General features: G+C 35.3%; 2 protein-coding genes across 4 annotated transcripts in view; both read left to right on the top strand.

Annotated features, from left to right (window-relative positions):
• The first annotated feature begins 1,738 nt into the window (after positions 1–1,738).
• On the top strand, positions 1,739–9,518 carry dck (deoxycytidine kinase). The gene is made up of 7 exons (XM_037751775.1): positions 1,739–1,853; positions 3,411–3,526; positions 6,274–6,467; positions 6,605–6,752; positions 6,925–7,040; positions 7,717–7,816; positions 9,341–9,518. Exons 1-7 carry the CDS (start codon positions 1,739–1,741, stop codon positions 9,365–9,367), a joined length of 816 nt encoding a protein of 271 aa, XP_037607703.1. The 3' UTR covers positions 9,368–9,518.
• A 3,400-nt stretch (positions 9,519–12,918) lies between these two features.
• LOC119478340 (electrogenic sodium bicarbonate cotransporter 1-like) overlaps positions 12,919–16,659 on the top strand; it is a 37,593-nt gene continuing 33,852 nt past the window's right edge. For all 3 annotated transcript variants that reach the window (XM_037753018.1, XM_037753017.1, XM_037753016.1), the window contains exon 1: positions 12,919–13,233. In XM_037753018.1, coding sequence (XP_037608946.1) covers positions 13,217–13,233 — 17 coding nt within the window. In that variant the 5' untranslated portion in view covers positions 12,919–13,216. The remainder of the gene's footprint in view (positions 13,234–16,659) is intronic.

The following is a 16,659-nucleotide window of genomic DNA, read 5'->3' as shown; positions in this document are numbered from 1 at the left end:
TGAATTGTATGTTTACCATGTAGTGTGACACACATTAAGATTTTACATACAAAACATATAAATAGTTTATAAAATATAATGCATTGTTACAGATTAAACTAACTCAAAGTATATAAAGCAATAACAATTAGATCCACTTCAACTGGCAACTTCAATAAGTACATTTTGTTTGCAATACTTTTTACTTGGGTAACATTTTCATTACATGTTTTTACTTGCGGTAGAGTATTCATAACTTGTTGGATATGGTATTTTGACTTGGTAAATGCAGTGGTGGAAAGTAACTTAATACATTTACTCAATTAATGTAGGACTTTGAGGTACTTGAGGACAGTATGTCCATGTTATTCTTCTTTATACTTCTATTCCACTACATTTCAGAGGGACATATTGTACTTGTTACTTCACTACATTTATCAAACAGCTGTACTAGTTACTTTTCGGATTAGGATTTTACATACGAAATGTAAAGAAAATATGATGCATTATTATAGATAAAAGTACCTAACAATGTAATAATACAACACTGTGTACAATGACAAACTATATATTAAAAAAGTGTGCAAGTTACAGTTTTTCTTTAAAATTAAATTAAATGAGGTACTAAATATTTATTTTTATTGTTGCTAATGCTAATTGATTGATTTTACAGTAAATAATTTAAATACTTCTTTCCACCACTGGGGGCAACACACAAAAACAGAGCAGTCGTGTCTATAAGGTAGCCCGCAAATTGAGAAATCTGATCTGAAATCTGCAAAGACTCTCGCGATACTCTCTGCCCCCCTATGAGAACCTCAATCATAAATTATCATAGGGGGATTTGCAATGCAAAATACATGATGCATTATTAAAAGTACCCAATGTAATAATACAACACTATGACAGTGACCATTCTGCAGAATATGATAGATAGATAGATAGATAGATAGATAGATTTACATTATTGATCCCAAATTGGGAAATTCTTGTGTTACAGCAGCAGGTTATCCAGGCATGTTAAGAATATATACAGACATATTAAGAACATATACATTAAGAACATATACAGGCATATTAAGAACATATACAGGCATATTAAGAACATATACAGGCATATTAAGAATATATACAGGCATATTAAGGCAATGCACAGGAACAGTAAATATACAATAAATATAAATATCAACACAATGTATACACAATATAAAGAATATATTAGAATACACTATAAATATACCAGACTACTACAACTAGCTTAGAAAATATAAAATATGAACATAGAATAACAATAACATACTACATACAGTAGCAAAGTGTACAATGGTAACAAGTGTTACTTTTTTTTATTATTAAATTAAATGAGGTACAAAATATGTACTTTTACTGTTGCTAATGCTAATTTATAATTGATTGTTTTTACAGTAAATAGTTTAAATACTTCTTTCCACCACTGGGGGCAACACACAAAAACAGAGCAGCCTGGAGCGGTCGTGTCTAGAAGGTAACCCGTACACTGCGAAATCTGAGCTGAAATCTGCAGACTCTCGCGAGACTCACTGCCCACCTATGATAACCTCAATCATCTCGCGATACTACAAAACACGTGGTTCCGGAGGTGGAGACACAGCTGTTTCTAACCTAACCGCTCTTTCCTGACTACAGTTGCCGCCAAGCTTCACCAACAACCTCCTAAAGCAGCAGCAGCAGCAGCACCAGCTTTAAATAACAAGGAAGGCTTTATTCTTTTTTACTGAAGATGTCTTTTATTACAAAGAGGCCGTGTCCAGATGCAGTCAACGACTCAATGAACGACTCACTGAACGACTCGCTGGAGAAACGGATCCGTCGCATCTCGATAGAGGGAAACATCGGTGAGAAACATTCATATAACTAAATAACAAGCTAGATTAAAACCTTAAGTTGTTGGCAGGTGGTACGTAAGTTAACTAACGTTGGGCAGTGATTTCAGACAGTTAGGTATCGTTTATCATGAAACCTTTACCGCCATTTCCCAAAATACTTCCTCTATTCAGCGAAGGCCTATGGAAAGGAGGCTGGGACTCGCGTCATATCTCCGGGGGTTTTGCACATGCGCAGTAAAATCTGGTCTGCACTCGTCGAAATTGAGCCAATCGCAACGCACGACCGCAGCTTCGGTTACACTGCGCATGCGTCATACCCCCACTATACAAGACCCGTGACCCAGCCTCCTTTCTTAGGCCTTGTACTGAGTGAGCATTAGCATCATAATGTCCAGATTGCATCACTATAATTTAGAAGTCAGATCAGTCTTTGGAAATGTATTATTTAATATTAAGTTTGACTAAGTATTTAGAGGATCAATTGGAATAACATTATTCTCAGAACTACATTTTGGAGGCGGTTGTTTTTCTTTTAAATTATCATTCATATCATATGTATTCATTTTTGTTTCATTCATCTATTCTTTTTTTACTTATTTATTCATTTGTTTAATTATTCATTGATTCATTTATTTATTGATTTATTATTGATAGACTGACTGACCTTTTGAATGAATCTGAAGGCCCATCACGTTCATCATAACGGTGCTTTTATTTTGAAGGCCCATCACGTTCATCACAACGGTGCTTTTATTTTGAAGGCCCATCACGTTCATCATAACGGTGCTTTTATTTTGAAGGCCAATCACGTTCGTCATAACGGTGCTTTTATTTTGAAGGCCAATCACGTTCGTCATAACGGTGCTTTTATTTTGAAGGCCAATCACGTTCATCATAACGGTGCTTTTATTTTGAAGGCCCATCACGTTCATCATAACGGTGCTTTTATTTTGAAGGCCAATCACGTTCATCATAACGGTGCTTTTATTTTGAAGGCCCATCACGTTCATCATAACGGTGCTTTTATTTTGAAGGCCAATCACGTTCATCATAACGGTGCTTTTATTTTGAAGGCCCATCACGTTCATCATAACGGTGCTTTTATTTTGAAGGCCAATCACGTTCATCATAACGGTGCTTTTATTTTGAAGGCCCATCACGTTCATCATAACGGTGCTTTTATTTTGAATGCCCATCACGTTCATCATAACGGTGCTTTTATTTTGAAGGCCCATCACGTTCATCATAACGGTGCTTTTATTTTGAAGGCCAATCACGTTCATCATAACGGTGCTTTTATTTTGAAGGCCCATCACGTTTGTCATAACGGTGCTTTTATTTTGAAGGCCCATCACGTTCATCATAACGGTGCTTTTATTTTGAAGGCCAATCACGTTCATCATAACGGTGCTTTTATTTTGAAGGCCAATCACGTTCATCATAACGGTGCTTTTATTTTGAAGTTCTACACGCTCTTACTGGCTGGCTTGACCGCAGTTGTTGTTGCTACATGTCATATTCTTTATGATTTAACCTTAATTTCTGCATCCTCTGTGTGTGTTTCAGCTGCGGGCAAATCCACCTTTGTGCACTTTCTGGAGAAGGAGAGCAGAGACTGGGACGTGGTACCAGAACCCATCGCCAGATGGTGCAATGTCCAAACAAAAACCAGTGACTTTGAGGTAAATAATGGTGCTAATTCAGTGCTTATCAGTTGACACCCACAATAAAGCACACTCCACTTTGGAGAATGCAGTGAAATGGCTTTACATCATCTTAACATCTGCTTGTTGGAGGCAAAAAACAGTGTCTGCATCACTATACATCAGGGATGAATTTTATTATGCACTATCCTGCAAAGCCTCACACAACCACTGATTCAACATGCACTGTAAAGATAGCTGGGAGAGTCTTCATCTGTATTTAGAGTGCAGCTGCCATCCGTCCACATATCTGCACTGGTCATCAGCACCACTTCCAAACACACCCAGAGGAACAGATGGTCTCACTCTGGACAGATGAACATGCCATCATCAGGGCAAATTTCTCTGACCTCCCACTCAACTGCAGGCCCAGACTCTGTTTCAGTGGTTCAACACACCCATATATACACCCACCACAGCTACTGTAGGTGTGGCAATAAGCAGGATATCCAGTTTGAGTTATTTGAGCCAGTATTTGAAGCATATTATACCATATAATAAACATAGTCTGTCTCATGTAGGGCTGCACAATTAATCAAATATTAATCGTGATCACAATTTTGGTTTCCCACAATTAAATGAACATGATGGTCTGCGATATTGGCGTTTAAAATGTGCGTTCTGCTCATAGATAACTGCTGCATATCAAATCAAGCGCTTCCTAAACTAACACTGCTTTGTTGAATACTGTATTCTGACTGGTCAATCACAGCGTTCTACGGTCTGTATAGCAGATCGTTGCTATGTATAACAGACCGTTGCTATGTATAACAGAACGCCGTGATTGACCAATCAGAATCGAGTATTCAACACAGCCGTGTAATAATAAGCGGAATAATGTACAGCTAGCGTGTCATTATTGTGAAGTAAACTCCTTCAGGGCGATGCAACCCCCTCCGCTTCGCATTGGGATGCCACATTGCCCTGTAAGTGTTTATTTCACAACAATGACCTGTTCACTGTGCATTATCCCTTACCTAATGCAATCAGTTACATTTATATCAACTCAAAAAATAATTAAAATATGATTTTACAATTTTATTACTGAGCTCTTCCAGACATTTAAATGAAAAACAATCAATTCTTTATAATAAATCAATATAAAGTGGGAATTTCAAAATAAATGCATATCATAAAGATGTTGATATTAGATCGTTGATCATTGAATCGCTGTATCGATCCAGATGGATGTATTGTTACACCCCTAATGTTTAGGCAATTTTGCTTCACGAATGACTTGAGACGATTCATTAATTATTAAAATTGTTGCCTATTATTTAGTTATCAATCGATTAATCATGTCTGCTCAATTTTTTTTTTAAATTTTGCTTATTAAATCTGTTAGCACGTTACATTTTTTTAATACAAAAAAATATAAATAGTTTTCCAGAACTCCAGCTTGACCTGATTGAAGAACAACATTTTTATATATATTTTTTATTATTTTACATGAAAGCTATAAATCTTAAATAATAGTGCAAAGTTAAATTTTTTTTTTTTTGTTACTACAATTGTAAAGTGTGCAAACGGTACTGAACTCTGCACCACACACCGTAGTACAGTGTAAAATGATAGTACAGTGGTATTATCAGTATGTACAACTGTTGAGGCGTCCGCTAAAGGCTCTTCTGCTGCCACAACCCTGTAACTGTAAATACTGTATAGCTATGCAGCTACAGTCGTTTGGTCCGGCGCCCTCTGCTGATCATGAGACAGACTGAGTTCTGCAGAACTGTGGAGGTGTTTCAACACGTTCACTCATGTAGCTCATCGTAGGGAGGCAACTGAGTGGAATTTGAAAAATGGGATGGTTTATGGGTTCATTTTCATTTTAGTCATCCTATATATGCCTTTAGTATGGCCTGAGTGAGTTTAAGAAAAGCCTGCTTCAATCGTTGGTCTTGGTGTTGTAATTTATTATTTTAAGCTATAGATAAAACTTAATCGTACAGATGACATGAAGCACATAGTAATAAATTATTCTTGCACTAATATAATGTAGAGCTGAAACAATGAATTGATTAGTTGTCAACTATTAAATTAATATTTTATAGTTAATATTTTGATAATCAGTTAATCGGTTTGAGTAATTAAGAAAACAAGTTAAAATCCTCTGATTCTAGCTTCTTAAATGTGAATATTTTCTGGTTTCTTTACACCTCTATGACAGTAAATTGAATATTTTTGACGAAGATCAAAAGACCAAACAACTAATCGATTAATCGAAAAAATAATCAATGGATTAATCAACAGTGAAAATAATTATTAGTTGCAGTGCTAATATAATAAAAATAATTTAGAGCTGTTTAAATCTGTGTTGAATAGTTGATTAATTGTTACATTATCTCTCCAGCAAAAATGTCAAACATCCAGCTGCAGCATTTTCAAACTGAGGATTTGATCAATTCACTGTCTTATATGACAGAAAAGTGAATAAATTCAAAGTTTAGATGGTTGGCCTAAGGGCTTTAGGAAACACTGATCGACATTTTTCACCATTTTCTGACATTTGATTGACCAATAACTAATCGATTTATCAACAATGAAAATAACGGTTAGTTGCAGCCCCTATTGTAAATGTTAAAATGACCAGTTTCTACCAACGCCGTGATTGAACAAACATTTGTTTGTTCATGAAGCTAAAAGTGCAGCAGATTTATTAATCCCAAAAGGGAGCTATTCACTTTATGCTCACTTTTAAATTCACCCTATCCTTTATGTCCCAGGAGCTGACCACATCTCAGAAGAGTGGAGGAAATGTGTTGCAGATGATGTACGAGAAACCGGAGAGGTGGGCCTACACGTTCCAGAGCTACGCCTGTATCAGCCGGGTGCGTGCTCAGATCACGTCGGCCAATAACAAGCTCCGAGAGGCCGAGAACCCCGTGCAGTTCTTCGAGCGATCCGTCTACAGTGACAGGTATCGAAGACGAAACTGACCAATATCTACACAAAATGAAAAGAATTAAATATAGTTTTAATTATGTAACCAGACAAAGATCAACAATGACTTGGTCCTTTTTTTAAAGCTGAAAATCCTTGTCCATCATGTCTTAGGTACATCTTTTCAGCCAACTGCTATGAGAGTGAGTTCATGAATGAGACAGAATGGGCTATCTACCAGGACTGGCACAGCTGGCTGCACAGTCAGTTTGGCAAGCACATCGAGCTGGACGGTATCATCTACCTCAGAGCTACACCGGAGGTACTCTACTTCTTTTACCTATATTGTTATTGAATTACATCAGAATCAAATGATTTCGCTATGGAAAAATAGAGATGTTTTCACCTTTTCAGCATTAGAGAAGAATTGAAATGACACTACAAAAAGATGTCAATAATTTCCTATTGTTGTGTGTGTGTGTGTGTGTGTGCAGAGATGTTTAGAGCGGTTGCACCGGAGAGGCAGAGAAGAAGAGCAAGACATCCCTCTGGAGTATCTGGAGAAACTCCACTTTAAGCACGAGAGCTGGCTGCAGCACAAAACCATGACGTGAGCTCACACACTCTTTTATGGCACACTCGCATCCGAAACTATTTCTGTTCAGAAGAAAAGGGGAGCTAGTGACCATTAGAAAAGACCCCATTAATGCAATAACCTGAGGGCAACTAAGAGACTTAAATGGTTTTGGATGGGGCTGTCAATCAGTGTGTCAGTGTGCTGACTTGACTATGACTTGCCCCAAACTGCATGTGATTGTCATAAAGTGGGCATGTCTGTAAAGGGGAGACTCGTGGGTACCCATAGAACCCATTTTCATTCACATATCTTGAGGTCAGAAGTCAAAGGGACCCCTTTGAAAATGGCCATGCCAGTTTTTCCTCGCCAAAATTTAGCCCAACTTTGTAGCGTTATTTAGCCTCCTTGGCGACAAGCTAGAAAGACATGATCGATTGCGTTAATGCATTAAAGAAATTAGTGGCGTTAAAACAATTTTGCTTATTATCGCGTTAACGTCGACAGCCCTAGTTTTGGATATATGTGATCTGCATCTGCCAAGAAATGTTTGAGGCTGGAAATGGGTTCTTTGTTTGGCCCATAAGATTTCTTTGCAAAGATGAAGCCTCATCACTTTTAATTAAATAACTTTAAAGACATGAAAAAGATGCCGTTTCCTGGATATGAATTGTTAAAGCATCACTAACCGTGTGTCCCGTGTCGCCCACAGCACGGAGTTCGAGTACCTCAATGATGTGCCCGTCTTGACCATAGATGTCAATGAAGACTTTAAGGGGAGTGAGATCAAGAAAGCCGACATGATTGAGAAGGTGAGTGACGGTTGAACCTCGTTAAAGATGTGAAATAGTCTAATAATGCTTTCGGATTTGTTTCCATCCAAATACTCCAACAAGACTTAGAAATTTACATCCTGTTGTTTATACTATAAATCACACACAGGGGTTTTATATTACTATATTATATAATCCACAGGCTGGATTACTTCCATTTCATGGTACTTTATAATTCTACTTTACTAGATTTCAGAGAAAAATATTGCACTTTTTACATAACTACATCTACATCTAATTACTTTACTGATAGGGGTGTAAATCATAAGTTTCACCACGATACGATATTATATTGATTCTTTGCACAACAATACAATATTTATAAATATCACATTTATATTAACTCACAAATAACAACAAAGTTATGATTTGACAATTTTATTACCGGGCTCCTCCAGACATTTAATTGAAATCTTTTTCTTTCTTTTTTTTTTTTATCAGTTAAGAATTAGAAAATAAAGGTGTATCTTAAAGATGACGATATGTATTGATGTTTTCACTTTGCATCAATGATATTAGATCGTTGATCATTGAATTGATATATCGATCCAGATCGTTACATCTCTATTTACTAGCATAATATTTTATATAAAGATGGATGAAAGATGACATTATAAATAATATAATGTATTGCTTTATATAACACTACCCGACTTTAAAGTAGTTAAAATGAGCTCCAGCTGCAACGTTGAAACGCTGCCTTCATGTTTATGCCTCAGTGATAATAATCTAATGATATGATATAAAATAGCATAACAAGGAGTCTCCAATTTAGAAGTTTCTGTCAATTATTGAGCCCTAAAAGTCTTGTTTTCTTAAAGCAAATAGAAACAATCTGAAACATGTTTATCAAGATGTTTGTAAAACTACAAATGTGTGTTTTTGTATTTTGAAAGAAGACGGAAAAAGGCATCATGTTGCACTGGAATCAAGAAAATTACATGATTTTAAAAGAATTCTAGAAACCAGTTCATTTCTATTGGAAACATGTTAACATTTAGTCAGTTTTCACTTGAAAATGCGACTTTTAGGATTCAATAATGGACAGAAAGTACTTGTGTTTTACTTTTGAAATTGTTAGTACATTTTGCTGATAATACTTCTGTACTTTTACTTAAGTGAAGTTTTGAATGTAGGCGTTGTAACCAAGCATTTTGATGTTTTTTATGACATTGGTACTTTTACTCAAGTAGAGAATCTGAATACTTGATCCCTGTGTTATCTGTACAGTTTTGAAGAAGTTACTATTTACAGAAATATGAAATCTCACCTGTTGTAGCTGATATTTTTTTGCACAAACTGTCTGTGGAACCTTTCAAACATTTGTTGAAGTCAAGTATTTGAAATAGTCCCAGTTACACACACAATGCTTTGCACAAATGACACAACTGGTTTTTCAGTTAGTGTGAAGTTGGAACTAAACAAAGAAAAGGAAAGCTATGATTATCACTAATGTTCGTATTGACTAATGCTAATCGCTTCACCGTTGTGCTTCTTTTTCAGGTGAAAGAGTTCCTGAGCACGTTGTAAAGATCACTCAGTGATGGGAAATATAATCGATGCTGAAAGGAGGAAAAGGTGGATGGAGAGTTACTTTTAGAACAATGAATGCCTCAAGAATGACACTTATTTTTTTTTATACAGCACAATCATCGCAAATGATTTGACCTGTTGCATTTTTTTAAAAAACTGTTATTAATGCGGTAACATGTTAACACAAATTAATTTTAATGCTATTTCTGTGACACATTAATGTCCTAATTTTTAGGTTGTAGCGGTCTCAGTTTTAATGGTGAGAGTGAAGATCCTGGTATCATATGAAACTAGAAAACTGAAGGAATCCATTGGAGTTTGCCATGTTATGATTTGTGCATGTTTTTTTATACTAAATGCAGTACCTGTGAGGGTTTCTGGACAATATTTTTCATTGTTTTGTGTTGTTAATTGATTTCTAATAATACATATACATTTGCATAAATACTTGACAAATCTCTTTATTAACATTCTGAATTGATAACATTTTTTTTAATTAATTGTGATTAACTATGGACAATTATGCGATTAATCACAGTTAAATATTTTAATGGATTGACAGCTGTACTGATAATACTTCTGTACTTGTACTTCAATAACATTTTGAATGCGGGGCCTTTACTTGTAATGGAGTACTTCTAGACTGTGGCATTTCTACTTTTACTTAAGTAAAGGATATGAGTACTTCTTCCATCTCAGCTTCAGATCTTCAGTCTTGTTTTGTCTTAAGCCCTATTTCTGTTGTGTATTTATGAATGTTTCCTCACAAATGACAATAAATTTGAAGTGTTTTTATAATTGTGAGTGTTTTGGTTGTCAATAATTTCCCAATTAGGGATCAATAAATTACATCTATCTGTCTATCTATCATGACAATAAGTCCTGGGCAGAAAGTATCTCCAATAAAAATAAGTTTAGTTAAAACCAGAAATGATTGATTTCCTCATCGTCTCCTAGTGTGTTACAACTCTTCCAGAAGATGTCGCCAGTTCCCATAACAACCATCCGGGTGGCTATAGTTGACTGCTGAGCTTACCTTTACCTGGTAGCTCCTGTGGGATGTGATTACCTGAAATAGGTGCTGTATATGTCACTTACAGCTCCTTATAATATATACAGTATATATAAAATACAGAGATCAGAATGCAAAGCAAGCTGTAACCCCTAGACTTATTTTAATGTGGGAATTTAAAAAAAAGACTAGTTAAATTAAAACTTGTGTGTGTGACAAAGATACAAAATTAATTCACTATTTATTCATAACAAGTGAATAATAATAATCTTTGTAGAAATTATGATATATAGATAAACTGGTCCAAGTTGTCGGGATTATATGGAACTCACATCCAAACACAAAAAAAGTGTTTTAAACTTTAATGTTTTGATTTATTTCACATTATTTGAGAGATCAGGTGAAATATAATTCAAGGTTTTTTATTTGTCGTACGTCAAATCCAGCAAAGCAGTCAATGAAAATCTTTGGTCTCTGGTTCCTTCAACAATGCTCATAAAATATGTAAATATATAAGAGGGGAAATCACACAAATTAATGTAAAAGCAAAATGATAATCTACGGCATAAGATAGTGCAGTTACAAAATAAATATAAACATAAGTAAATATAAAATAATAATTAAATGTAAATGTGTAATTTAGTTTGACAGTATTTCAGATGGGAATGTAAACAGGATGTAGTAAGTATTAATGAGAAGTACTCAAACTGTATATACAGAGGTGTAGACAGGAATGAAGTATGCATACAGAATAATATAATAATAATAATAATAATAATAATAGACAAACGTTTTATAGCCAATAGGCGAGTGATACTGAAAAGAGAGATCACTTAGTAATTTGTTATTTTAGGGCTGCAACCAACAATAATTTCCATTATTAATTATTTAGCATCTATGGAAAATAATGGGGAAAGTCTATTACTGTCCAAAGTGACATCATCAGATCAATGAATGTAACAAAGTACATTTACTGCTGTACTCTACTTAATTTTGAGGTAGTTGTGCTGTACTTGAGTGTTTTCATTTTATACTTCTACTCCCCTACAATTCAGAGGGAAATATTGTACTTTTTACTTTAGTACATTACACTAAACTTATGGTTACTTTTTACAGAGAAACACGATATGTTTATATGACATGATTCAGTATTATTATACCAATCTACCCAGTAGTTTACAAAGCATCTAAAACTGGCTCCACCATCAGCTAAATTGCATGACATCATAAAGTTTGATTTATGTAAACAGAAATGACCACTAACAGCTAATTTGTCCATTTGTACATGTTAAAGTTTATCAGCTTATTTTATCTGTAGTTAGGGATTTATCCTAAAATTATTTTTACTGTCAATAAGTATTTTATTTAATATTATCTATTCAATTTAATTTATTTTTATCTTTTATTTAATTAATTTATTTATTTAATTTGTTTTTTGGCAAATAGTTGGCAATATATATATATATATATATATATATATATATATATATATATACAAACAGAGGTGTAACAGTTTGTAAAACAGTATGTAAAGTAAATAAAGTTTATTTTTTTTATTTATTTGTTTAATGCAAAGTGAAGAATAGAGAAAGCATTAGTAATATATATATATATATTAATGTAATAGAAAGTGAAGAATAGAGAAAGCATTAGTAATATATATATATTATTTTAATACAAAGTGAAGAATAGAGAAAGCATTAGTAATATATATATATATTAGTAATATATATATATTATTTTAATGCAAAGTGAAGAATAGAGAAAGCATTAGTAATATATATATATATATTCTTTTAATGCAAAGTGCAGAATAGAGAAAGCATTAGTAATATATATATATATATTAATGTAATAGAAAGTGAAGAATAGAGAAAGCATTAGTAATATATATATATTATTTTAATACAAAGTGAAGAATAGAGAAAGCATTAGTAATATATATATATTAGTAATATATATATATATTCTTTTAATGCAAAGTGCAGAATAGAGAAAGCATTAGTAATATATATATATATTAGTAATATATATATATATTCTTTTAATGCAAAGTGAAGAATAGAGAAAGCATTAGTAATATATATATATATTAGTAATATATATATATTCTTTTAATGCAAAGTGAAGAATAGAGAAAGCATTAGTAATATATATATATATTAGTAATATATATATATTCTTTTAATGCAAAGTGAAGAATAGAGAAAGCATTAGTAATATATATATATATTAGTAATATATATATATTCTTTTAATGCAAAGTGAAGAATAGAGAAAGCATTAGTAATATATATATATATTCTTTTAATGCAAAGTGAAGAATAGAGAAAGCATTAGTAATATATATATATATTCTTTTAATGCAAAGTGCAGAATAGAGAAAGCATTAGTGTAGTTAAAGTGTTGCTGCTGGGTGGTGCGCCACCCAGCAGCAACTTGGTGACCTCCACCTCCACCCCCCTTGTGGCGTCACGTCACGCAGGAGGAGGGATGGCACTTTAAATATGGAAAAAGACACGCTGCTCTCTCAGAAGAGAAGAGTCTCTCCACCACAGCACAGCAGCACAGCAGCTCAGCACGCTGCCAGCGAGACAGAAAGAGCTCCTTTTCTTCAGGATGACACCTGGACACGACCACAACCAGACCAGCAACACATGAGGATTGAGTTTTTACCACTTTAATTTGATTTATAGAGTCTGAAAACATCATTCCTCGACTTCTTTCTGACTTTTTATCCACTTGAGAAGCGCGACTAGTGAAGATTTTTCCAGACATCGACTACAAGAGCAGCTACACCAAACTGATCAGCTTTAAAGGAGAACTTTGTCACCATGAGCACCGACAAGAAGTAAGTTTATGATCGTTACCTGCTGTCCAACCATGTTAAAGGCATTTCCTGTCCAGGTGTAAAAGTGTAAATGAGGCATCAGGTGAGTTCCATGAAGTGTTTTTCTGTGCGTAAATGTGCTCTTTCAGTGGCTCATCTGGGTTTCATTTGCTACTATTGCAACAACTTTACTAGAACTATTGATTAGGTGACTTATCAAGTGAAATGTTTTCATTCATGGCTGCATATAAGCCACTGTTCCTGCACCAGTGTGGCTCTGAACAGACGGTAATCTACCTGTCGTTGTTAATTAGAGAGACGCATGGAGCGCAGGCCAAGTGCTGGAGAGTTGCCTCCAGTGCAACGTTATGAATAAAGCTGTATGTGTGTGCCTCACAGACCATGTGGTCTATGAGCTGGCACCCCAAAAATCCACAATCCAGCCTGGTGCGTCCACGTTGCGTAATGACGCATGAGTCAGAAGCTGCAGCCAATCACACTTGACGGTTTGCCATCAAACACGGAAACACTTTTTTTTTTCTGACATCATCTGCAGCCAGTGTGAGTTACTTAAGATATCAGGACAAAAAATCAGCCCTGGCATTTTGGCCCAGACCGGCCCCATCACCTGTCATGTGTGCTGTGTGTACCACGTTTTGTTGAAGGCTCTGTTTGAGGAAATCCCCTCACATGTGGATGTTTTGCATACTCGGCAATCTGGAGACCTCAAAAATAGGGAGGATTTCAAAACCAAAGTCTGGGGATCCTCCATCAGACAAATAGTTTCAGAAACTTTGTTTCCTGAATTCTGGTGACTTTAAAACAATGAAAATAACACTAAGTACACTGCAACAGCATTTTTATGTTAAGCTTCTAATTTCACCTTTAAATCTCAGGAAAGAAAACTGAATAATTCTCCCCTCTGGCATAAACTTTGCATGTGAATATCTAGCATAAACTAATATTCATCAGTTATAATTCATTTTTGTTGCCCCTGATGTCCCTTTTTTAGGATTATACATGCTGTACAGAGCCAGAAACAGGTTTAAAAAAAGTAAATTTGATATAAATTGGGAGAAATACGAATTGTGACCCAGAGAGGAAACCAGGAGAGGGTGATGAAAAACGGGAGTCGCCCGGCACAGAGCGATTGGGCCAGCCCAGTGTCAATTAAGGAAAAGAAATGGGCCGATTTACCTGTTTTATGGGCCAAAAAAAAAGACATATGTCGGCCCAAAAGGACGTCGGCCCACCGGGAAAACGTCCGGTATGCCAGATGGCCAGTCCAGCCCTGGATGTCGGCACAACACAAAGCGCCTGGGTCAGTCCTTCATGCTGGTAGCCATCAGGCTCCACAACCAAGATTGACCCCCATATGAGATATATTAGTACTTTAAGAACTTTAAACATGCACGATCTACCTTTTTAAACATGCATGATCTGCCTTTAAACATGCACGATCTGCAACCATCTTGGACTCTAACCACTGGTGCACTTTACACTATACATCCTATATACCACTTTATAGACTGCACATATGTACATATTACATTTATTTATTGCACATACTATATTTATTTATTGACGGACTGCATACACTATGTTCATCCATTCACTCTGTATCTTTTATATCTCCATTATTGTTTTTTATAATTTGTGTATACCTTTATCTCTCCTGTGTTTCACTCTGTTTGCTGATGTAGCTGCTTTGACACCTGAATTTCCCTCTGGGGATTAATAAAGGTTAATCTTATGTACAGTGTCAGCTTCTGCCTCAGACTACTCCAAGTGTCCGAGAGTGAAACTAAGAGTTGTGGGTGCAGAAGCTATAAAAACACAAGTAGATTCCTCATTCTTCTGATTGTGAAATCATGGAAATGTTCTTTGTTCCATCCATCTACTGGCGTGACTCTTCCTCTCCGGCTCTAACAATGCTGAATGCTCTTTTGTGCTCTGCTGAGTGACGTTCCGTGCAATTAGATATCCATCCATTTCCTCGTACATTTAAAGTGTTGCTAGAGGAAATTCCAAAAGTCAAGGCGGACCGGAGAAGCAGGGAGTCGACTGACTGCAATTTAATGATTGTATGAAAGGTACATAATCACCTGAGTACACTTGGCAGACACGTGTCCTTTGTCACCTCGACTTACTGAGACATCAGACACTTTGATTTCTAACCCTACAGACCGCTGCCACCACCTTTTTAAATTCCATAAAAGTAAGCAAACATACTCTCATCCCAGCTTCTCCAATGTGGGGATTTGCTGCTTTTCTCCTCTTCTTTCTTTTTTTGTTTTTAAAGAATTGTAAAAAAAATCTTTGAGTTTTGGATCGTTAGTCGGACAAAACAAGATCTGAAGCTGAGATGGAAGAAGATCCTTTACTTAAGTAAAACTAGAAATACCACACTGTAGAAATACTCCATTACAAATAAAAGTCCTGCATTCAAAATGTTATTTAAGTACAGAAGAATTATCAGTAGGGCTGTCAATCGATTCAAATATTTAATCACGATTAATTGCAAATGAATTCCACATGTTTCAAAATGTACCTTAAAGGGAGATTTTACAAGTATTTAATACTCTTATCAACATGGGAGTGGGCAAATATGCTTGCTTTATGCAAATGTATGTGTATATTTCTTATTGGAAATCAATTAACAACACAAAACAATGACAGATATTGTCCAGAAACCCTCACAGGTACTGCATTTAGCATAAAATAATATGCTCAAATCATAACATGGCAAACTGCAGCCCAACAGGCAACAACAGCTGTCAGTGTGTCAGTGTGCTGACTTGACTAGGACTTGCCCCCAAACTGCATGTGATTATCATAAAGTGGGCACATCTGTAAAGGGGAGACTCGTGGGTACCCATAGAACCCATTTTTATTCACATATCTGGAGGTCAGAGGTCAAGGGACCCCTTTGAAAATGGCCATGACAGTTTTTTCTTGCCAAAATTTAGAGTAAAGTTTGGAGCGTTATTTAGCATCACTAGATTTAAAACTGAGCCCGCTACAACCTAAAAATTGCAAGTTGCATTAATGCATCAAATAAATTGGTGGCGTTAAAAAGAATTTGCATTATCGCGTTAACTTAACAGCCCTAATTATCAGTAAAATGTATCAAAAGTAAAAGTACTCATTATGCAGAATGGCTCCTTTCAAAGTGTTATAGAATATTCTATTATCTATTCTCTAAGCATTTCAATGTTGTAGTTCGTCAATGTGGTGCCAGTTTTACTTTTTTTCCTGTAATCATTTATTGGGAGTAACATCAAGTACACAGAGACACACAAATAGTACACAAATGTAAATGACTGTCCCGCCATATTTTGGTATTTTCCCCCCAAAGCCCCCCTCCCACCCAACCCTCATCTACTGCCGATGCAAAGAGGATAAAGAACAAATAACAAAAAGTTAAATTAAATAAAAAATAAATGA

The sequence above is a fragment of the Sebastes umbrosus genome, chromosome 19, assembly GCF_015220745.1.
Source record: "Sebastes umbrosus isolate fSebUmb1 chromosome 19, fSebUmb1.pri, whole genome shotgun sequence".
NCBI lineage: Eukaryota > Metazoa > Chordata > Actinopteri > Perciformes > Sebastidae > Sebastes > Sebastes umbrosus.
The sequence above is the reverse complement of the archived record's forward strand: the minus strand, read 5'-3'. Positions and strand labels throughout refer to the sequence as shown.

Excerpts from the sequence above, each read along its gene's own strand:
- dck (XM_037751775.1), top strand. The coding sequence starts at position 1,739 with ATGTCTTTTATTACAAAGAGGCCGTGTCCAGATGCAGTCAACGACTCA. Across the intron at positions 6,753-6,924 it reads ACCTCAGAGCTACACCGGAG|AGATGTTTAGAGCGGTTGCA; the intron begins GTACTCTACTTC and ends GTGTGTGTGCAG. Across the intron at positions 7,041-7,716 it reads CTGCAGCACAAAACCATGAC|CACGGAGTTCGAGTACCTCA; the intron begins GTGAGCTCACAC and ends TGTCGCCCACAG.